Raw genomic sequence first — 23,980 nt, forward strand, 5'->3', positions numbered from 1 at the left:
GATCCCCTCCCCACACCTCATTTTCCTACCTCTGTTCACTCTTATGTTAGGATGCCATGTTTTGTGGGTCAGGCTTGATGGGAGGGATGGATCGGCGTTCATTTTTGCAGTCTGCAAAACAGACCAGATAAGTGACAGAGAAGAGCATGAGATGAGCCCACTGCCTTCTCTGCTGCCTCTGGCAGGCGTTTGTTTTCTTGTCCAGCGCGTTCCTGATCCTCACCAATGCGCTCTCCTCCAACTTTGCTGAAAGTAAAGTTCCTTTCTTCTGTCTCTTTTAGCAACTGGAAGAAAAACTGAAAGGACAGGCTGATTATGAAGAAGTGAAGAAAGAATTAAAGTAAGTTGTCGGCTGGTTATGTTGCACTCTGTTTGCAGCTGTGGGTCCTGGATGCCGCCTAAATAGAAGCCATAGATAGATGGGTCTCACTGCTAAAATCTCACTGAGCTCCTCGGGGTGGCCCATCTCTCTGGTTACCTGGCTGCCGCACAGGAGGGCAAGCACGCAACAAAACCACACTACTTAACTGTAGCAGACTTGAATGGATCACTTAAGCATTTATCAAGCACCTGCTAGGAGCTAAGTACCATGCTGAGTGTTGGGAATGCAGAGATGAAAAGGAAATGGTTCTTGTCCTCAGGAAGCTTCCATTCTACTAGGGGAGATAATGTGCCCATGGATAAGTATGTAAAAAATAAATACAAGGTGATTTTCAGAGGGCAGACACTAGCAGTGGGGCAGGGGAGGCAGCAGGAAAAGCTCGAGGGAGGAAATGTCATTTGAGCAGAGTTCTGGAGGAAATCAGAGATTTAAAAATAAAAGTAATGGAGAGGAGGGAGTGAGGAGTTAGTAGTTTGGGCTACTAACAGGATCCTAAGCCCAGAGATGGGGGGTCAGAAGGAACCTCGGAGGTGGTGTAATCCAAGCCCTGAGAAGTTGGGGCTCGCCTGGGCATGCAGGTAGGGAGTGGCAGCAGGAGAGTTTAAATGCAGGTCTAGCTCCTAGCCCATCAGTCTGTGCATAACGTCCAACCCACACAGAGCACTTTGAGGTTTGCGCAGCATTTTGTACGCTATCTTGATTGACCCTCACAGCAGCCCCAGGAAGGAAGCGCTGTTAATGTCCCCATTTTACAAATGAGGATGCTGACAGAGAGGTTGAGGCTTAGCTGGGGGAGATTCAAACCCACACCGTCCTGCCTCCCAAAGCCAGAACTCTCCACTGAACAGCCCCTGGTTGCATAGGCGCTGATCCGGGAGGTGGGCCATGTGTCTGTCTCTGCCCTCAGCCCTGACTGAATTACGATCCTTTGGGGGAGTTTGTGAACTTTTGATGGCATTGACATCGTTACCATTTTGACTGCTGGTACCAGCAGCCCAAAACAAAACCACCAAGCATCCCCCTCCCCACTTCTCCACAACTTCACTACATGTAAACTGTGCCAAGCACCCAGCACTTCTGTGGGTGCTGATGAATGGTGGGCCTCGATGGCGTTTTAAAAATATTAACTCATTTCTTAACTTGCAAATATACAACTGGGGGTTGGAGGAAAAAGTGTTGTGCAACAAGGGTACTTGGATTTCTAAAATGCAGTTAGGGTATGGGGGGGCACCTTTTGTACTTACTTATCAAGGAAAGCCCTCAGAGATGCCTTAGCGAGAGTGGCGGATGGTTCTGAGGAAAGTCAGGATGGTGACTCTCTCTGCTGACGCAGAATCGCTTGGCGTGTCCCCGTCCTCAGAGTGTGTTCAGCAGCAGTCTGTGAAATGAAGTGACCTGGCTAAGTCAATCATAGCATCAAAAATCCAGAAATAAAGATGACCCCAGAGGCCCAAGAGTTCAACCCCCTCGTTTTACAGTTGAGGAAACCGAGGCCCATGAAAGTGAAGTGGCTGAGAATCAGAGGACCCTGGCTCTGGAGCTAGTCTGGCACCTCTCCTCTTTTACAGATGGGGAGACTGAGGCCCAGAGCAGAAAGGTAATGGCCTCAGATCCCATTGGGTGTAAGCAGGGCAGAGCTTGCCCCTCCACTTCAGAGCCGTTTGCTCCTGTGGGTGCACAGAGATGAATATCACCACGAAGGTGCCATGAGAGGCAAGGGGTTTAAAAATAGAATATGTGAATCCCAAATTCAGAGTGAAGCATTGCTTCTGACTGCCAGGATGTGCAGGGGCTCTAGACCCTTCCCTTCTGAGGTAGCGCTTTTACCGCTCCGTGAATGTCGCCTTCGGTGCCACAGGGTGGGGTCCAAATGTAAGTGCTCAGAAGCCTGGGGTTGTGTGTCTGTGACGTCACATCGCCTTGTGCCAGCCCGGCATCAGCTGACCAGGAGCCCTTCTCTGAGGTTCCCTGGTGCACACCTGCCTGTTGAGAGAGTGAGAAAGGATCCTCTCCTTTGCTCTCCTTTCCTCTCGTCTTTCTCTTCTCTCCTTTACTCTTCTTCCTCTTCTCGTCTCTCTTTTTTTCTCTTCTTGTTTTTTCTTTTTTCTCTCTTCTCTCCTCTCCTCTCCTCTCTCTCTTTTCTTCCTCTTCTCTCTTTTTTCTTCTCTCTTTTCTCTGCATCTCTGTCTCTCTCACACACACATACTCTCTTTTTTTTTTTTAGAATTTTTACATGAAAAAATATCTCATGAAAACTGTTGGGAGGTGTTTTCTACCCTCTCTGGTACAGTAATTAAAAGAAATTTAAATTCCACAGAAAAGAGTGAAACTTAAAAAAGCTAATGACTCTCATGACCCTCAGCTTTTGGGCTTCTCTAGAAAACACTCAAATAAATCAGCAGTTCACTCCAGTAATTAGTCAGCCTCCCTCGTAAAAGGGCCATTGTCACAAAGAAGTAGGGCCCTCGTGTTCTTGGCGGTCGAGAATTATTTCAAAGTACCGAAGGGCTGGGAGAGAGAGGGAGAGTGGACAGAAACTGACCCCTGAGTTGGGCCCAGATGAGTTACTTCACCTTTCATTTCCCCAGGCACCTCTCTGAGACAGTAATTTGCAGGGACCAGTGTGCCTCTTTAGAGAAGACACCTCCACCAGAAATTCCTAAACCAATGAAATTGCAAGTGAAGACCCAAAGTCTCCACCTCATTGGTAGGGAGCACAGACTCTGTGGCCCTGGGCGAGTTAATTAACCTCTCGGTCCCCAGGGCAGCTCCCTCAGCTCAAGAGCTGAAGAACAGCCATCTCCTCCCCAAGCGTTGCCCCATCTTTGCCTCCATCCCGACCTCACCCCTACAAAGATGAGTAGAGTTCATTCTCTTAGCCTGTTCGTCATTGGCCCTCTTAGCTCTGTTGAGGGGAATACCTGAACACTTCAGGCTCCTGCATCTCTTTAGGTTAGAAAGCTAGCAGAAGAAGTCCTGCCTTTGAGCCTTCGGGGTCAGAAAATAGTCTGTGCCTTCCCCGCTCTGCAGGCTTCCTCTGGATTGGTGTCTCAGCCGGTCCATGGTACAGACGCCATATTGTATGTGAGACTCAATGATTATTCTCCCCTCTCGTCCTGCTTCATTAGAACTTTCCCTTCCCCGCAGGCTTCACAAATAAATTCATGTTGCTTCTGACAGCTTAAAATGCTTTCTCCTTATTAACCTGTAGATTTATACTCTCAAATGGCTTGGCAGGATTGCCTATGGAATGATTTACGTGGCACTTGAGAAATTTTTTTCTGTCCAATAAGTAGTTTGAATAGTTATTCTATATTCATTATCAGATTATATTACTGCTATGAAAGTTGTTAGAGTTGTCACTTACGGTGTTCCTGGAGAGTCAAAAATGATCATGTTAATGCTCATTAGTGTAGCTGCTATGAAATGAATAACTAGAAACTGAAGCTGTCTGTCTTGTCCTTTGCAGCATCCTGAAGTCCATGGAATTCGCACCATCTGAAGGCGCTGGGACTCAGGTACTGAATCCAATTTTGCCTTTGTCTTGTCATTCCGATTACCCCTGTCATTTCTCCGTTTCTGCTCACTCTTGGCTAGAATGAATGTTTGAAGAGTTGAGAAATGTCTAAGAAAAAGGCCCACTAGCCAAAGACTCTTCTCTCTTTACGGAAAGTACTGGCACATAATTGATCACTGGTGCTGTGGTCCGACTTGCAGCTCAGTTGAATGTTTAACCTTGTTAACACAAATTGCCTTTAATTAAGTAGAAGGGAAAAAAAGAGAGAGAGAGAGACATGTTATTAATGTTTTTTGAATTAGAAACTTGCTCAGACTAAATTATGTTGCAATTTAACTAAGAACATAGATGAATAAAATTTCGGATTGAATGTCAGCAATTTTTTTTTAAATGAGGTTAATATTGATTTGCTGGGAATATCCATATTTAAAGAAATCTGAGCTTCCTGTTCCTTTGAGTTGGGAAGGCCAAGGAACAGCATGTTGACGTTCATGCATTTTAATCTGGCTGCAGATGGAAAGTCATCAAATGGATTCTTTCTCCTGGAATTCCAAAGGGAGCTGCCACCAGCATGGCGGGTCTGAAAGGATTGCTTTGAGTTTGACTTTCTGATGGCTTGTTGTGAGCTGAATGGCCAGTTGCTCAGCCATATTGAGTGCTCAGATGGTTTGAAGTTGAAGACAAACTTTAAGGATGTAATTAATTCTCTAGTAGTAAAAAGATAGCTTCGACCACCAGGGTTTCATTAAAACTAAAATTTAAAAATAAGAACGAGAACTTGTCGGCATACTTCCAGGGAAAATTCTAGAACTCTCTATTTCCTGAGTTTGAGTTCGTGTAACACCAGGTGGGGGATTTGAAGACCTGCCACCTGTTACCTTTGTAACTTTGGTCAAGTTTCCGGTAGGGCCAGATGAAGTCTTACCAGCCAGTCACTCAGTAAGCATTTATTAATCAGTGCCTGCCTTGGGTCAGGCACCATGCTAGGCTCTGAAGGTACAAAAACCAAAGTGAAACAATCGCTGTCCTCAAGGAGCTTCCACTCCGAATCTATGATTCTATTATTAAGCTGGGAATTTGATAAGAAAGTTTTAAGTCCCTAGCTGTCCCGTCAAAAGAGAAGACAAGGGTAAATCTCCCCACTCCACCCGGCCTGCAGCCTCACATCACTGGATCAAACATGATTTTCCTCTCGTTACCAAATCCCTTCTTGTTAGCCCACGCTTCAGTTTACCCCTGCTTCAGATGGCATAATTGGTCGTGGAAGTAAAGGCATGTTTTGACTTGGGTCTAGGATGCGTCCAAGCCGCTGGAGGTCTTACTGCTGGAGAAGAACCGCTCTCTGCAGTCCGAGAATGCCACCCTGCGAATTACCAATAGTGACCTGAGCGGTAGGTTCATGGGATCTCAATTCTGGCACTTGGTTACTTTTCCAGGGGATGCTAGGAAGAGGAAAGTGAAACGTGAGTCTGGGCTAATGCCTCAGAAAGATCAATGGACTGCAAGGTCCTTGGGTCCTAGGGAGACAGTTTCCTCCTTCCTCCCTGTTGGGAGAATGGCTAAGAGGATGAACACAGTAGAATCTGTACATGTGGTAGATTGCTGTAGAGGACATTTCAAGGTGGTAGACCAAGAGGGAGATTTAAAGGATGCTTTCTCCACTAGTGCTTTTCTAGCTCTGCTGCCAAGAGCAAAAAATCGAGGTCGGCCTGTTTTCTTTGGTGTTCTGGTAACCACGCCTCCCCCCTCTCTCCCCAGTCTCAGGGAAGGTTCTTTGCTTTGGTCAACGTTTCTGGGTGGGGGGAGGCTGCCCCCACGCTTGGCCTCTTTTAACTCTTTGTGTAACTGGTTGGAGTCCTAGCTTTTCGGGACTGGCTGTGCTTCTGGTCTGGGAGTCGGGAAAACATTTCAAAGTGTCCGATGATGTTGCCTCCTTAAGAATGTGTGTGCCTTCACTCCGATAGACATCTCACAGTGCCTCCTCCTCAAAGCCAGGTGTTTGAGAGAATCCATTGGTCCACAAATGTCAGTGCTTGCTGCTCCAGGTCAGGCAGGGTTCCTCGGGGAGTAGCTCGAAGGCTAGCGCTCCAATAATGGCCCTGCCGCGTGCGCCCTGTTGACTCTTTACTGTGTGTGGTACCGCGCTTCATGTAACACTGAGAATTTCAATTTCTGTAAAAAGGGGATTCTCCAGGCTGCAACGTACAAGAAAGGTGCAAACATGAAAATGCATGTTGCTTGTTTTGGGGGGCCTTGTTTGGCTGATTAAAATTTCAATTTACAAACCAACCAACCAACACACCTCATTGGCCCTTGTAAAAATCTGCACTACTTTCCCTTTTGTGGGGCAAACTTTGCATTTTGATCTTGGTTTTTCCCTTTTTAATCCCCCATAATGCATTATGTTTGACCTTCCTTGTAGGGTCAGCCAGGAGAAAAGGGAAAGACCAGCCTGAGAATCCGCGCCCTGGAGCTTTGCCGGCCTCCCCTCCTTCTCAGTTGCCCCGCAACCCAGGGGAGCAGGTTTCCAATACTAATGGTACACACCAGTTCTCACCAACGGGTTTAAGTCAAGACTTTTTCAGCTCATCCCTGGCAAGCCCCAGCCTACCCCTGGCTTCTACAGGAAAATTTGCACTAAACTCTCTCCTCCAGCGACAGCTAATGCAGTCCTTCTACTCCAAGGCCATGCAGGAAGCCGGAAGCACAAGCATGATTTTTCCAACAGGTCAATACAGCACAAACTCCATCCCCTCCCAAAGTCCATTACAACAAAGCCCCGACGTAAACGGCCTGGCCCCGTCTCCCAGCCAGTCCGAAAGCGCCGGCAGCGTCTCCGAAGGCGAGGAGATGGACACAGCCGAGATTGCGCGCCAGGTGAAAGAACAGTTGATCAAGCACAATATTGGACAGCGGATATTTGGACATTATGTCTTGGGACTGTCGCAAGGATCCGTGAGCGAGATCCTGGCCCGGCCAAAGCCGTGGAACAAGCTGACCGTGCGGGGCAAGGAGCCGTTCCACAAGATGAAGCAGTTCCTGTCGGACGAGCAGAACATCTTGGCTCTCCGGAGCATCCAGGGCCGACAAAGAGGTGAGAGCCCTTCCCTGTTGGGAGGACACTTGGGGAATATGGCGCCAGAACATTAATATCAAGCATCAGTTACAGCTCTCTCTGCTCCCGCCAGTCGTTAGCCTAGGCAGAGGAAGTCATTAGCCTTTGGAAACCTCTCCTTCCCGGCTTGTGCACTAATCACAGTAATAATCATCATAATCCTAACCGTAACAGTACCAGTAACCACTCACATTTTGATAGTGCTTTCAATCTGACAAAGCCTTTAACACCTCTTAACACCACTCTGGGAATAAGGTCACGCGAGTAGCGTAACTGCCATTGGGCCGAGGAGGAAGTTGAAATCAAGAGAGTTGACATGAGTCACCCATGGTCAAGTGGGTCCTAAGGGTCAGAGCTAAGCTTTTGAACCTAGGTCTCCTGACATTCCGTCCACTGCGCTCCCTATTACGTGTTACTGCTCTCAAGGGCAAGATCGTACAACCTGTTTAATGAGCAGAGGTCAGTTTGGACCCTGGCAAAGAGCTAACTTGGGTCGACCTCAAGTCCAATAAAAGACCATTGGCTTAGGAGAGTTCAGAGACAGCACTGAGCATGGAAGGAGAAGGTTCCAGCCAAGAATTCTAGTCTCCAGCCCATCCTCGAAAGAGGTTATTCCCTAGCGCTAGCTGTCTTATTATATCCGTGACCTTGTAGCAGCCCTCGGTATTGGGAAATAGGCCCACGCTTACATGCCACAGGGATCCAAGAGTGTTCATTGGACTGTCCGAGAAAAGGGCTTTTGTTAAGTCAGCCCCTTCCCTTAAGGAAGGTCCTGGGGCCACAGATCGAGAGCTGGAAGGGTCTTGAGACGTTCTAATGCAGCTCTTTGGTTTCACAAATGAGGAAACAGGCCCCAGGAGGGCGAGTAACCTATCCAAGGCCACACGGGTACAGAGCATCATAGATAGACTCACAGATCTAGGGCTCAGAAGGATCTCAGAGCCTTCTTTGTCCAACCTCCTCATTTTACAAATGAGTGAAACTGAGGCCCAGAGAAAGGAAGTGATTGGCCTTTCTTAGGTAAAAAAGAATAGTTCAGAAAGAAAACAGTAATACAAGAGAGAGGTATATTCAAATGTCAGACATTTGAAACAGATTACAAAATTTAGATTTTTAACAAAGCGGGAGGATTTTTCCACAGCCTCAATTTGCAGCAAGCATATAGAGGTGTTTTTTTTTTTATGGTAATGTTCCTTTAAATTAAATGTCTCCAAATGATGAATGTGGTGGTTTGCTGGGGGGGGGGTGATTTTCTGTTGAGAAGACTCTTTCTTTGTAAAAACCTCTTCATTTTATTTCATATATTTATAGGCTTGTATTTATCAGATTGTTTTTTGAAAACCTCCATGGTCATTCTCTCTTAGTCCAGTTTAGGGCCTCTTCCCAGTGCCTGACTCCGTCCAAAGCCCCAAGCCTTTGAATTGTTCCATCCAGGGGCAGTCTGTCCTCTTTCACATCCCAGCTCATATCGTCACCACCCCCGTCCCCTGATTGTTTTGTTCTTACCACACTTGTTTTTCAACAGAAAATCCAGGCCAGAACCTGAACAGACTATTTCAGGAAGTGCCGAAGCGAAGAAATGGGTCTGAAGGTATGTCACCGGCAGGTGTTTGTCTTTGCGGTCCCTCACCTCGGCAGCGGCGTGCGCTCATTAGTTAGTGGGGTCTTTTTGTTAAACTGTGCAGTTTGATTCTGGCCTGGAATCTGATGGAAAAACAGAGCTAGTAAGTATAAAACAACGCATGGGTTAGACCGCACCATTCCCCCAACTCTATCTTCAGCATACAGATGTGGACATCTAAAAAGAGAGAAGCAGAGGGCTGGGTATTTCAGGGAGTCTCCCCCCCCAGCCCCCCTCAAAACACACAGACGACAGGGCTCCTGTTCTCCTCCAAGCAGGTGAAACGAGAGATATCACGTGCAGAAAAATGGTATTTGTGGGCAAAACCAGGCATCACTGATTCCTCATGCTTTTATCTAAAGAAATATCATTCAAGCATGTATTAAACATCTAGTGTATACCTGGCACTGGGCTCGGTGCTGGGGTTACAAAAATGAAATTGCCCCTAACTCGAAGAGCTCATACTCTATAGAGGGGGACAGTCAGTCAGGAAGAGTGCTAGGTGCTAAGGAAACAAAAGCAAAAATGAAATAGCCTCAATAGGAGGCTACAATCAATGAATCAAATAACATTTATTAAGCACCTATTGTGTGCCTGGCACTTGTACTAGGTGTTGGGGACAAAAATGAAGTAGTCCCTGTGCACACGCACAATCACACATATTTATGTATGTGTGTATATGTATATAAAATCACCAGGCATTTATTAAGCACCTCCTGTGTGCCTGACCTCACATTAGGTGCTGGAGATATAAAGCCATGTTAATAATGTAGGACAAATCCTAGATATTTGGGTGCTGTTTCTCAATCTTGGTCACCACACTCTTTGGAGCTACTTTTTACAGAGGCGTTTACCTGTCTTGGCACTAGCGGCAGAATATGTATTTAGATGGCTTGATTTGGAGTCCAGAAAGGGCAACATGGGGTGCTAGAGAGAGCTGACCTCAGAGTCTGGAAGGCCTGAGTTCGAAGTTTTGCCTCTGACACATCCTAGCCAGATGACTTTACACATGCCACGTTAGTTCTCCCAGTGTTCCCGGCAACTCTCTGTGCCTCTGTGGCCGCCCCCAGAGAAGATATGACCCAGACTGGTTTCCGTCTCTGAGCTGCGTGTTTTCGGCTGCTTTCCACCACATCACTGTAGTCTAGTGGACTCTGTGTTCTTCCCTCTGGGAATTGGTAGAGGTCTCTTTCCTTACTTTAAAAAAAATAAAAAAGGAGTAGAAAGTGAAATCCTTCCATTGCTAGGGAAGCACGTTGACAGATCTTGAAACTGCAAAACTAAATCTCTTGACTCTTTACCTTATACAACCTGAAGATTAAAACTAACCAGAATTAACTCTGCTCTCTGCTAAAAATGTTTTCTATTTTAGATTCCAGCCTTGAATAAATGTACAGTGTCTGAATTTGATCACAAGCCAAATCAGTTGGGGTAGTTGTTTTTAAATGATTTTAATGAGACTATCTCACCTTTTGCTGTTAAGAAAAAATGTGAATTGACAGATTTCTTCCATCCTCCTGCAAAATGTAGCAAAGTTCTTCCAGGCTGGAGCCCCCTCACCTGGGGACTTGTCCAGCATGAGTTAATACAAAGTTCCACTCTCCTTGTCAAAATAATACTTGTTTTTAGAATAGATAGCGCGGGAACAATTTCCTGCAAGGTGTCACAATCCAAGGCATGGGCCTCCCACAGCAATAAGAGCAGGTCGATGTCTGTTCGTTGCAGAGGCCTTCCTGGCGCTAGCTGCAACTCCAGGGGACATCTGTCAGAGTGGCTGCCCCGCTCACTGTTGGCTTTGCTGCAGGGACGGCGGCTTCACGTCTTCCATCTTGTTTCTCTCCACAGGGAATATCACAACTCGGGTCCGAACCACTGAAACTGGCTCAGACGAAGCCATCAAGTCAATTCTGGAGCAAGCCAAAAGGGAGCTGCAGGTGCAGAAAACAGGTATGGATGGACAGACAGACGGACGGCTTCCCTCCGTGCTGCCACGCGTCGCTCAGGCAGCTCTCCTGGGCCTGCTGTAGCAGCCCTCGACCCTGTGGGAGGGCTCGCTCCAGGGCATTGGGGGTGTCTGGGTGGCACTCATTTTGCCCAGGCTTGGGGTCGGGTTTTTTTCCCACCTCTCCGGTGGCTTTTGAGCCAAAACCCAGTTGTAGCCTACAGCCTTCTTGTTAAGCAGGAGACTTTATGGAATAATTATTTTCACACTGAGCAGTTTATTCGCTTAAACTTTACTGCGGTTTAAAATGGGCCTCCTTTCACCCAGCTCCTGCCCCGGCTGTCTCGGGCCTGCGTGTAATGGTGGCATTTTCCATGTGTCTGACTGCTCCCTACACTGTCTGGGCTCCTTTGCTGATCCTTCCTCCCCACTTTAGGAACCACCCCTGAAGGAGTGAATGCTTTGAATCCATGCTTCTCTCGATCACAACATGGGCTTGGTATTTGGATGTGGTACTTGGAAATGAAAACTGACCTTGCGGCAAAATGGTGCTAACATAGTTAGTATCTGCTCAGTATAATTTTATTTGGAGAAGGCTTATGATTAGGTTTCTGATTTTGAAACATGGCTGAGCCTCTTCGCCCTTCCTTGTATCAAGGACCCTTGTGGCATCCTGGTGACCCCGCAGGTCCCTTCTCAGGATCATTCTTCCTAAACCCATAAAATAGTATACATAGGATTATAAAGGAAAGCCATCATATTGAAATACAGTTAGCCACATATTTTTAAAAACAAATTCACAGATGCCAGGTTCAGAAGCTCTGCTTTAGATAAATCAGAAGGAAGGAAAAGAATGCATTTCAGCTTTTCTCGTCTTGAGTCTTGATACGGTTTGGTGGACCAGGCTGCACATTCTGTAGAATGTTTTGGCTTTAAAGGGAGAACTTGGATTCCAGAACTCTCCCCTCAGACACTCACTAGCTGTATGCTTAAGTGCAAGTCACTTCGCAGCTGTGTGCCTCAGTTTCCTCATCTGCCTCTGCTTCAGGGCTCCCTTTCATTTGTCCCATCCTACAAGGCCTTAGGCCACTATCACTGCCATGTTTTCCAACCCTAATCTTCGAGCACAGATGTCACATGCCCAGATCATTTTGTCCCAGCTGGCTTAGGTGCTGAGACTTGTCCACTGCCCAGAGAGACCCATGGTACTGAGCCGTCTAGCGCCGGCAAGCCGATAGCATCAGCCTTGAGGTGTTCCCTAGTTTGGGCTGCAAAACTCCCACCATTGAGGAGATGGATATTCTTCTTCCTTGATCCTTTGCCCAGAAGGAGAAGAGGGTTTATTAGGCTGGTCATGACCCATCAGCCACATTGTTCCTGGGACAGAAAGCCTGGGTGTAACATCTCATGATTACCTGTCCCTAAAAAAGGATACCTGGAAATCAGGGTCATGCACAGTATTGTATTTGACAAATCCGCCTTCACTGTACAGCTGAGGAAACAAGATGAGAGGTGAACTGGCTTCAGTCAGCAGTTCTTAAATGCCTGCTCTGACCCAAACACGGTGCCAGACCCAGGGGTGTGATGATGTGAATGAAACATTGCTGCCCGAGGTCCCGTATCTGGGCAGGGCCAGGCCTAGAGCCCACGTCGTCTGGCTGCTTTCAGGTTAGCTCCCTTTCCCACAGTAACAGGTGGGTCACCGTCGTCCGTGCTCTTGTGATAAACAGGAGCTTTTAAAAAAGCGGTCCAAAGTTACCAGTGGATGCTACTGGCTTTGCTTCAGGATTTAATAAAAAAAAATGTATGTCCCCTTGTAAGCTGGCGGTGTGAGTGCCAGACACGGGAATCTACAGCCTGTGGGACAAATGGAAAGAAGAGAGGCCAGCCGCTGAAGGCAAGCAGCCGTTCTCCCTCTCTCTAACCTGCGTGGCCCGACAGGCTCAGGCTTTGCGGGTGGACACGGGACGACTCTGTCAGTCACCACTTATTGATGAGACCCTCAGCACGTGCTGGGCTCCAGGGGGACAGAGACAAAAATGGAGCCGCTGCTGCCCTCCGGGAGCTTACCAGTCTCCCAGGTCCGGTGGTGTGCACCTATTTATGTATGTACAAAGCAAATAGAAAGAGAATCCCGAGGACAGAATGCCACCAAACAGCAGGCACAGGGTAGCAGATCGCCATCCAGCCCAGAGGAGGTCACTGGCCCAAGGTGATGCAGAGAGTCAGTATCAGAGGCTGGATTTGAACCCTGTCCTCTGACTCCAAAGACAGTTTTCTTCCCTCTATACCATTCTGTTTTTAGCACCACAACCCAATCCGTGAGAACAGGGGTTGCGTTGGCTGAATTTTACAAGGTTATAGAAAAGAGACAGTGGTGTTGTGTCCACAGATGACTTGGTTTTGGGGGTTGGGGCCGGCTCTGGTTCCTCACGGGCCCAGCTGGAGGGAGGCGGGCAGGACGCAGGTGCGATCACTGTCTCTCGGTCTCTGTCCCACGCAGCAGAGCCAGCCCAGCCATCCTCGGCCTCGAGCAGCGGTAACTCAGACGATGCCATCCGCTCCATCCTGCAGCAAGCCCGCCGAGAAATGGAGGCCCAGCAAGCAGCCCTCGACCCTGCCTTAAAGCCAACGCCCTTGTCTCAAGCCGACATCTCCATCTTATCCCCCAAAATAATCACCACCTCACCGATGTCCTCAGTGTCCAGCTACTCTCCTTTGGCCATCTCCCTGAAGAAGCACTCTTCGGCAGCAGATTCCAGTATCTCTGCTCTGCAGAACCTCTCAGGCCTCAAGAAGGAGGCTCAGGAGGCCCCCGTCTTAGAGCTTCACGGGGTAACAGACGCCGCACAAGGCGTGCTCAGACACGTTAAAAACGAGCTGGGCCGGGGCGGCGTCTGGAAGGACCATTGGTGGAACGCTGTCCAGCACGAAAGGAGAAGCGCAGCTCCCCCCGAGGAGATAAAGGGCGAGGAAAGCAGCAGCGGGAAGGAGAAGCCTAGCAGCAGTAACCAGCCCCGGCCAGACCGCAGCCAACTCCAAGGACCCTCTTCTTCTGAGTACTGGAAAGAGTGGCCGAGCGCGGAGTCGCCCTACTCCCAGAGCTCGGAGCTGAGCTTGACGGGAGCCAGCCGCAGCGAGACGCCCCAGAACAGCCCTCTTCCCTCCTCCCCCATCGTGCCCCTGTCCAAGCCATCCAAGCCCTCCGTCCCTCCACTGACGCCGGAGCAGTACGAGATCTACATGTACCAGGAGGTGGACACCATAGAGCTGACGCGCCAGGTCAAAGAGAAGCTGGCCAAGAATGGCATCTGTCAAAGAATCTTCGGGGAAAAGGTAAAGGATTTACTGTTTCGTACTAAATGTCAGTCTGCCTGGGTTTTTATCTTAATTGAAGGACTTAAAAGGAGTTGAAGGAATGAAAGATTCCTCCTTATCCGTAATGGTCTGAACGTGAAAAAAAATCATCATCTATTGAAATGCAATTCACAGTGCTAGGATTGGGCTGAAGAAAATGTTATTGTCCTTTTGTGAATCAGACGGTTCTTCAGGGTCATCGTTACAGACATCAGGAGTCTAGATAGATGCGCAAGGTCTAAGAAAGAGGGGAGAAGATAGACCAAAATATACCTATTTTAACTAAGTTCATTGTAACCCACGATGTGTCCCTTTGATGTAAATGTCGAGGTTAAAATGTGGCCCCCGCAGCAATGCAGTCAAAACTGAATTCTTTCTTGGCCCCACAGAAGAGGTGTGAGAAGGTCCCTCCCTCTGTTTCCTTGCAGAGAGGGAGGATTATGGGTTTGGAACATTTCGTATAATATTAGATTTGTGGGTATGCCGGTTGGTCTGCTGAATTTTTGGTTTTTTGCTAGTCTTTTGTAATTATACAGGGTGTCTGGGAAGGGGAGGGGAGCATCCCTTGGGAAATCAGTCAGCAGGAATTGTGGGAAATAGAAGTAGCAAGCATTAGAAATGCAGGTAAGGCAAAGAGTAGGAATAAAAGTTTTATTTAAAAAATAAAATATGCCCTCCATTCCCAAAAAAGAAGGGTGGAGTGTCCAGGCTGGGAAGAAGGCATTTTTCTGCCCCCCAGAGCTGCCATATCATGATTCTGGAGAAATAGGAAAGTAGAATATGATGAGTAAAGTCCAAAGAATTCATCTTTCTCTTTTGGAAATAGCTTTAAATAAAATGAAACAGCGGACGGTACCACCAAGGCAAACACATTGGGAATTGTGTGTTCACCTGGAGCCCATCAGGTGTCAGCGCCGTAGAGACCCCTAGTCCAAGCACTCCATCTTAGGGCTCAGGAAGCCACGAGACTTGCCCAAGGTCACACAGCTGAGGTTCTAACCCAGGTCATAGTCTCATAGATTTGGAGCTTGAAGGGACCCTAGGAGTACCACTGCCCCGTGTTACAGAGGAGGAGACTGAGGCAGACAGTGGCTGAGCCCAGCAAGTGTCTGAGGCCAGGGTTAAACAGGCTTACCCGCCTCTAGCCTGGCACCCTAACCCCTGCTGTGCCCAGCTGCCCCGTTAGATCACCTTTCGAGGCCGCCTCATCCCACCCCGTCATTTCACAGGTCATACAGGTGGCGGCAAAGACAGGATTCCCTTGGCAGAGCCCACCTCCCTGGCATCATCAGTTCCTAGTGGATTTTTGTAGTGAATTATTTTGATACTGATGCCCCGAGGATGTATTGGGCAGGCCAGCCCTGCTTTTTAGTTTCCCATTGGGAAAGTAATTGAAGGGGATTTAAGTCCACACTGGCTTTCCTGCCTCGAGCTCAGAGATTTCCAAATGCTGTCCTCAAATGCATTTCCACTCCCCCAACCCCCATCAGGTCCCTGGGAGTGGAGCTCTTGAATATGTTTGGAGAGTATTTGGGTACGTGTGTGTGGGTGTTTATACCTATACATATGTATGACCATATGTAAAAATAAGCAAATTTTACACATCCCTGCGACTTTTAATCATCATTGTGGAGACGTGTCTCCATTTGTAGATTAACTCTTGGAAATGTTTCCCCTTCGGCTCCCTAGCTCGCTTCTGGGCGGGCCCCACCGGCGACCCCAACGCTCAGTCAGTGCATGATCAGCAAACGCAAGCCCGTGGCGTTGATTCTGTTATTAGAGAGGCAGCATGAGCTGGGAGTAGGGGAAGGAGAGCGGGCCTCCAGTCAGGAAGCCCCGAGTTCAAGTCCCGTCCCCGACGCCGTCTGGCTACATGACCCCGGGGAGGTACCAAGGCAGCCCTCCTGGTCCAGAGCCACAGAGCTGTGCCCCCTTGCATTAAGAGGGGGCATTTTCTCACCAGGAGCTCCCTGCGCCAAGAAATCAGTCCCCTTCAGACTACCAGCACAAAACCAATGATAGTTCTGATCCCAGACCAGGAAGCTGCAGCTGTTAATAGGCATGGCCTAATCCGCCTTGTGCCCAGTGGACATGCTGTGATTGGCTCTCCATCACCATGGTCATTGGAGCTGGCTTGCCCGGCGTCCCCCATGCACCCCAACATCAGGCACACAGGTGTTTTCACTGTAACTTTAGCATCAGGAAAAGCTAAGAGCCCCCTCCCCTCCTCTCTGACCACTCAATCTCCCTTCCATCGCTCAGCCTGAGCTCCGGAAACGCCCATCGCATCATTCTCTTCTGGCATGGGTGAAAATAGGGGCTCCAAAGTCTTGGCACCTTCCCCGGCCCCTGCACGCCTGGGACCTGAGTGGACCCAGAGTCCAGGGTCATTTAGCGCTGGAAGGGACCTCAGAGGCCAGCGAGGTCACCCCCTCCTTTTACGGACAGGAGAAGTGAGGGCCGCTGAGCTGGGTATGAGGGCCCCATGACTCCCAGGGAGGTCATCATCGATGATGAGCAGCGTCTCTAACCCCTCGCTGACATCCGTGTTTTCTGGTTGTCACTCAAGGTTTTGGGCCTCTCACAGGGCAGTGTCAGCGACATGCTGTCAAGGCCGAAGCCGTGGAGTAAACTGACCCAGAAGGGCCGGGAACCCTTTATTCGGATGCAGCTGTGGCTCAACGGCGAGCTGGGCCAGTGCGTCCTGCCTGTGCAAGGGCAGCCAGCCGGACAAGGTGACTAACATTCCGCCACGCTGGTACTCAGGAGGGGCGGCGGGGAGATGGGGAGGCACCAGTGGGTAGGTGGGGCCCACCTTGCTTTCACAACCTGTTGCTATGGGGCCACCTTGGGTGTCATGAAAGGAAGGCTTATGCTCTGCTAAATCTGCAAGCAGCAAATGAGTTACCAATTAAGAAATTGCTGTTTATGCGTAAATATAGTACAAAAATCAAGGAACTGAGATGGAGAATTAGAAAAAACGTGAAAGGGAAATAACCGTCAGGTCGTCCTGGGAAATGGAACGTTGCATGTTCAGAGGGACGCTCAGGCTTTGTCAGCACAGGCGATGGGTCGCATGTACAGGTCCCCCTTCAATGCCTGGTGAGGGCACTCCCCTAGGGCCTTCATTGCCCCGTGTGAGGTCAGACTCATGGCATCAGGGTCTGCTCCGGATCTTAGACCAGGGACGAGAGGAGACAGCACCTTTGATCTCTCCTCAGTTAACTCTTCTTCCCTCCTTTTGTCCCCTTTTCTGCTCCAGTCCTCCACTCCGTGACGTCATTGCAGGACTCCCTCCAGCAGGGCTGTGTGAGCTCAGGTAACTCATTCGCTGCTTTCTCTTGGCTTGGATGGGAAATGTGCCTTTGCTGTGATGGGGCTTCTCTGCCTTCTGGTCTGCCCAGCAAGGCTTTCGTTGGGTGGGAAGAGCTCTGAGGTGAAACCAGAAGGTGCTATTCTAGGCTGTGTAATTAGCAAGCCAAATTCCTCATGGTACTCCTCTCCTTTCCTCCTTCCCTTCCTTTCTTTCTTTCCTTTTTCTTTCTCTTTTCCCCTTTTTTTCCTTCCTTCCCTCCCTTCCTTTTTTCCTTTCCTTTTTCTTTCTCTTTTTCTCTTTCCCTTTCTCTTTTATTCTTTCTCCCTTTTTCTTCCTCCCTCCTTCCTTCCCCTCCTTTCTTTCCTTCCTTCCCTTTCTCTTTTTTCTCTCTTTTATTCTTTCTCTCTTTTTCTTCTTTCCCTCCTTTTCTTTCTTTCTTCCCTTCCTTCCTCCCTCTCTTTTTCCTCTCTACCTCCCTTTCTTTCTTTCCGTTTTCTCATTTTCCCTTTCTTTCTCTTTTGTTCTTTCTCCCTTTTTTCCCTCCTTCCCTTCCTTTCTTCTCTCCTTTTCTTCTCTTTCTTTTTCTCTTGTTCTTTTTCCCTTTTTCTTTCTTCCTTCCTTCCTTCTCTTTCTCTTTCTCCTCTTCCCTTTCTCTTTTGTTCTTCCATTTCTTTCCTTTTGTTGTTCTTTCCTTTCTTCTTTTTATTATGGAAGGGGCAAGAGGGCAGAAAAGTAGCCACATCCACTCATAGAAGATCCTCTTCTCCAAGAGCACTTACCCACTGTATGTGTCCTGGCCCTCTTTGGTCGTCAGTCTGGTAAAGCTCAGGGATCCCTTCTCAGAACACTGTTTTTAAATGCATGAAATGAAATGCGCAAGATTACAAAGAAAATTATGCTGATTATATTGAATATAGTTAATAGCACTTAAAAACAACCAACCTGGCAGCTTGCAGGAGAATTCTTGTTGTGGGAGAGCTTATGTGTGGGGCGCCTGGCTGCAGGGGTAGCTTCCATGCGTGGTCCTCCATGGGAGATGTTTTTCCTTCAGCACTCTCTTCATCTGAGACCCTGTCTGAAGCCCCTGTTTATGCTGTAGGAGAATACTGAGCATCTTAAATTCTTCCCTGGTTTAGTTATTTTTCTAAACATGTTGACCAATCAGCTTCCCCATCCACTGCTTCATTGAGATCACAGGCAGAGCTAAGCAAAGAGCCTGGATCCGGCAGCTTGGGGAAGGTTTGGGAGATAAGGGAGCACATACCATTCGGGGCACAGCTGGGGCTCCTGCTGAAAGCTCCCAGCCCCAGCCCACGCACAGATGCAGCCAAGAGGCCTCAGTCGCGTTGGGGTTTTTCTCTTGGTGAGGGGTGTGTGTGTGTGTGTGTGTGTGTGTGTGTGTGTGTGTCTGTGTGTCACATGCCTGCCTGGTCCAGGCCAGAGTCTGGAAGGGGGAGGATGTCAGACTTAGGTAAGCTGCTTTCCCTTTGAGGGAGGGGCTGGCTGTGCTGCCTCTTGGATCCATTTCTGGGGTGGACAGTTTCATTAGGAATCGAAGGAGGAACCGCGAAGCAAGCCGAACTCTGCAGATGATTGCCCAAGAAAATAGATGTGCGTGTTTTTCTGGTTCAAAAGTTGGTGTCTAGGAGCTTTTTGTCTCCATTGGTTGCCAGATGTCAGGGTCAGGCCAGCCAGGCATTGGGGGGGGGGCCGTGGCGAGCTGAAATCTTGCGCATCCAGAGCCCGTGTTCCTAGAGGGAACAGTCACCTGTCTTTGCCGTTCTGGGCTTGTTCTCCCCGACGGAGCCCCCTCTCGGGTGGTGTGCGTGCCAGATCCCGGAGGAATTTGTTTACCCTTCTGATTATAGCGTGTAATTGCTGCGGTGCCGCAGCATTGGCCCAACACGGCGGTCACATTTCTAACCTGAAAACAAGCAAGGCTCCACGGAGGAATGTAAATAATAACATTTGTTTAAAGGAAAGTCATTTAAAACGTTTAGGGAGGCGCTGAGGAGAGAAGAACGGAATGAGATTTAGCATCATTATCACCCACACTGTAATTTCTGAGGGGGCTTGTTTTTCTTTTCTTTTTTTTTCTTTTTTTAACAAAAGGTGGCAGGAAGACTTTGCCCCCTGGTCATCCAAGTGAGAGGCGAGACGGGCTGTGAGCTGCCTGGCTGCCTAGCCTGGGAAGTCCTTTCTGTAGCCCAGGGTGGAGATAATTAAAGTGGGTTAGGTCTAGGGCTAGAAAGGACCTTGAGGGCCATCAAGTCTAATCCTGCCTCATTTTGCAGATGAGGAAACTGAGGCACAGAGAGGTCAGGGGACTTGCCCAAGGTCATGCAAGAGTTGGCCTTTTTTTTTTTTGCTTTGCTTTTCAGTGAGGCAGTTGGGGTTAAGTGACTTGCTGCTCAGGGTCACACAGCTAGCAAGTGTCATGTGTCTGAGGCTGGATTTGAATTCAGGTCCTCCTGACTCCAAGGCTGGAGCGTTAGCCATTGTGCCACCTGGCTGCCCCAGTAGTAAATCTTTGAGGCTGCATTTGGGCTTGAGGTTTCCTGACTTCGGTCCCATCCATTTCACCACCCACAGCCTTTTCTGACGTGCTTGGGCAAACGAAGGCCCCGACTTAAATCCTGGGGTGGGTAGGTGGTGGAAGCCAGGCCTAGGATGCCCCCTTGGCCCAGCACGAGACCTTCTTCCTCCACGTGATCCCGGGGCTCCCGTAGGTTGCCATCCAGCCATTGGTGGACATTTTACTCTGCTCAGCCTTAGAGGACAGCTGACCTCCACGCACCTGGAAAGCCACAGTGTCCAACCCGGGCCCGGTTTCCCTAAGGGCAGGCATCGCCACACTCTGCTCTCTGACCTGGGCAAGAAAGGAGAAAGTCAGGACGCTTGTCCGACCCCCGGCCTCAGAAAGGACCATCGGTCTTCTGCACAAACGAGGATTTTTCACCAAATGCCAAGCCCCTTGGAGGTGGTTTCATGCCCACCTAACAGAAGTGGCATTTTGCCTAATTGGATTGGCTGTGCTTTGTTGCCATGGTGATAAGGCGCCACTTAACCGAGGAGGCCTTGCCCGAAATAGGAGATCACCTTGGCTTTTCCAAGATGTGCTCCTGTCTCTGCCCCCTCCATTTGTCAGCCCTTTGTGACGGTTTGTCTGTTGAAGGCTTACACGACTTGCCCGACATTGCAGGACTAGGAAGGAAATATGGATGCTGTTAAGGTGGCAGCCTGGCCGACTCCTGCCGGCCAGGCACTCCACCGCTGCTTGCCTCAGTTTCCTCGTCTGTAAAATGGGGCTCACAACAGCACTTAGCTGGCAGGGTTGTTGTGACGATCAGATGACATCGTATTTGTGAACGCTCCCAGGAAGCGCCGGGCGCATGAGACGCTTACTCCCTCCCCGGTGCGCTTCCTGGTCATCTCCAGCGAGAATGTTTTGGGGGTTAGTGGGTTTGTTTCTTTCTGTTCTCTGTTTTATCGGGGGACCACATTGTTATGCCTGCGGCGTTAGAAGTCCCTGGGGCTTTTTGGCACCCCAAAGGGGAGGTGGTGGTTCAGTTTGTGTCCGGGGTGGTCTTGTGAGCTAACGTGGAAAACCTCGTCGGGAGACGCAGCTGCAGGTGTTCCTGGGGGATTGTCTGAGCCTTCCTTTTGTTTGCCTTCCGTTCTGGGTCTCATCCATCATTCCTAACCTCATGCTGCTTAGCAATAGGAATGCCCAAGGGAACAGAAGAAAGCATTTATAGAAAGATGAGGGGGGAGAGGAGGAATTAAGGTCGGGCTTTAAAATCAGAGTCTAGCCTGAAATAATTGCTCTATCAGTTTTTAAGAAAGAAAACCCAAAGGTCTGTTTAGAGCGACTCGAAACATGGGGTGAACATTTTTCCCTTCCTCTTTCCTTAAAACCCATTTCCTATTCACAGGACCCGGGGGGTGATTAATCTCCGTCCTCCCTAGGGAAAGAAAGAAGCAGGAGACCATTCAGAATTTTTTAGGGGATGGGGGGTGAAGGAACAAAGATTATACTGGTTGTACTGTAAGTCGTTACATTACAGAGAAATGCCAGAGAATGACTGCCCAAGACACTAAGCTCTGTAACTTTTTAATATTGGAGCATTTCATTACTGTAGCTAACAAGCCGTTACTGTACCATCTTAGGGACTATATGCAAATGCATTATTGCTAACTGTGCCCGTGAAATGGTTTCCCATTCCCCTTGGATTAATCATAAGATGGCTCCGCGTTATGGGTGCTTCAGCCAGGAGCTCCCCGGTCCAGGGTGCTCCCCACCAGCAGCCTTCCCAGGCTGGTGAATCAGCTGGGCTTCATGCAGTCCTTCTCACTCAGTAGACTTTCAATTGGCCTTTTGAGAAGACAGCTGTTGTAATCTATCTCCAGCATGTGTGGTCTCCTGTGCCATTTCCCTGACATTTTGACTGTGGGAGTGTGTTCTGTGACCTTATAAAGTCAAGAAAGAGCTTCTCACGTCCAGAGCACCTTACTTTGGGCCTTGGAAGGCGTCCCAAAGGCTGCGTTCACTCTCTCTGTGGGCCATATCTTTCATTATTGTGGCCAAGATTTGGTTGGAAAGGCCTCCTCTCAGGAGACTCCTCCTTGGATTGTGCCCTTTGAGAGCTACAATGAAGATCTTGATTATTGGGGCCACCTCCCCCCCAATAACCATCCAATTATTGTTTATTGTGCTGTTGGATTATGTATCCAAGATGCTATGCAAAGTTAGTCTTAACCAAATCAAACTGGGAATTCCATGGGATGTCCTGGATTTGTTTTTGTTTTTCTTTAAACATTTTATCAAGCACAACAGAGGAAGTAATTCTTGAGAATTGGACTGTGGATTGACCTGTTCTTGCGAAATGGAATCACTAGGCTCTCGACTTCGAAGAGCTGATTTTCTTAGAGCAGATGGGGGGTTGGGGTCTGAGCTGTTAGCATTCCTCTTGACCTTTTGGAGGAAGATAATTAAGTTCATGATCATCCCTTTCCTTTTTCCTTAAATGTCACCTGTGGGTGTGGGTGTGTATGGGTGTGCATACACTTTTGTCATTGAAATAATTATAATAAAATACAAGCTCCGAACCCAAAGATCAAAAGCAAAAACTGAATTAGTGGAAGGATCATCTGACTTGATTCTATGTGGACCTGAGGATGTTTTCCACTCATTGGAGCAGGGACTGGGAGTGAGGAAGCCTAGATTCAGGTTCTTGGGGTAAGGGTGTGGAGGGGTGTGTCCCTGAGCCTCAGCTAATCAGCCACTGTGCAAGTCCCCCCCCTTCCTCATATGCCAGGCACTGTGCTGGGTGCCAAAGTTACAGAGACAATTAAAGAAACAATCCCTTCTCAAAAGAATCTTCCTTCCTATTGATTCTCCTGGGTGAAAATTGGGTATAGTACCTTTCGGGTATTGGAGAAATTCACTTTGATCAAACTTAGAGTTAATTTATTCGATGGTCAGTCTCTTTCTGCTCTGGGTCCGTGAACCTGTGACCTGGGATCTCGCCTCCAAATGATGTGGGTTCCTGGGGTCCCTAAGGCCCCCTGCCATTGGCTGTAACTCAGTGAGTAGGGGAGATCTCAGGATTTATTTTAGGTCCCAAGCCTTAGACTGAATCTCTTGGGCCCTGCAAAGAGCAGCAGCCTGGGAATGAGTCCTTTTGGATGCTCGTCAGAAGGCTGCCACTAATGAGCAATGCGTCGGCCCCCAGGTGCCCTCCAAGGTCCCACACGGGTCACCTGGGACTCTTGGAAGACCACTCTTGGAGCTCTGCTTCCAGACCCAGGCACATTCAGGAATCCAGGTCATTTGTTCAGTCTCAGATAGAAACGCAAGGCCAAGCATAGAGACCTTAGAGTCAGGATAGTCTGAGTCTAGGTGACACCTGCCAGTCGTATGGGCAGAGACTGTGTCCTTTTAATCTCTGTGTCTGGACATCCGCGCTTAATATAGTTTTTGTTGTTCAGTCATTTTTTACAGTTGTATCTGACTCTTTGTGACTCTGGGGTTTTTTTGGCAGAGATATTAAAGTGGTTTGCCATTTCCTTCTCCAGCTTGTTTAACAGATGAGGAAACTGAGGCAAACAGGATTAAGTGACTCTCCCAGGGTCGCTCAACTGGTAAGTGTCATGACAATGAGTCTTCCTGATTCCAGGCCCAGCGCTCTATGCACTGTGGCACCACCTAGCTCGCACAATAGTAGATGTTTAATAAATACTTGCCAATTAATTGATTGACCCTGGGAAGGTCTTAGTATTCTAGGCAACACTCTGGTAGAGGGTGCTTCTGATTGGGAGATCCCTAAGCCAATGAAATGAAAAAGACCAGTCTGGTTTTTTTAAAATGGAGGTATGCGAGGCCCTGTCCTGAGTCACTAGATAAGCATTCATTCTGTTAGGGGAGTCGTTGGAGAGGCGGTCGGTCTTCACCTTTCCGCTGACTCCTTCTGAGGGGCAGGAAGCCTTGCTGAGGAGCCCCGAGGCGAGCTGCTCCCTGGCCAGGCGCACCCTGTCAGCATTGTGTTCATGGCGGACACTGGCTCAGTGACCCTGTGCTAATCACTTCTCTCTGGGCCCTGATTTCTGTCTCTGTAAAATGAAGGGATTGGGTTTGATGCCCTCTAAATCCGTGATCCTGTGTTCCAGGATCGCTTTAGCAGAACTCCCATTTTATAGAATTGAAGGACAGGGACTGGGACTGGACCTT

General features: G+C 48.7%; 1 protein-coding gene across 1 annotated transcript in view; it reads left to right on the forward strand.

Annotated features, from left to right (window-relative positions):
* Positions 1 to 23,980, forward strand: part of CUX1 (cut like homeobox 1) — a 395,035-nt gene that overhangs the window by 329,442 nt on the left and 41,613 nt on the right. The window contains 9 exon segments of the mRNA XM_021005648.2: positions 282 to 340; positions 3,852 to 3,900; positions 5,194 to 5,290; positions 6,322 to 6,993; positions 8,540 to 8,605; positions 10,481 to 10,582; positions 13,081 to 13,913; positions 16,504 to 16,669; positions 17,197 to 17,253. Of these exon segments, the coding sequence (XP_020861307.1) occupies positions 282 to 340; positions 3,852 to 3,900; positions 5,194 to 5,290; positions 6,322 to 6,993; positions 8,540 to 8,605; positions 10,481 to 10,582; positions 13,081 to 13,913; positions 16,504 to 16,669; positions 17,197 to 17,253 (2,101 nt within the window).

This window comes from Phascolarctos cinereus, unplaced genomic scaffold, assembly GCF_003287225.1.
Source record: "Phascolarctos cinereus isolate Bilbo 61053 unplaced genomic scaffold, phaCin_HiC Scaffold_5;HRSCAF=322, whole genome shotgun sequence".
Taxonomy (NCBI): Eukaryota; Metazoa; Chordata; class Mammalia; order Diprotodontia; family Phascolarctidae; genus Phascolarctos; species Phascolarctos cinereus.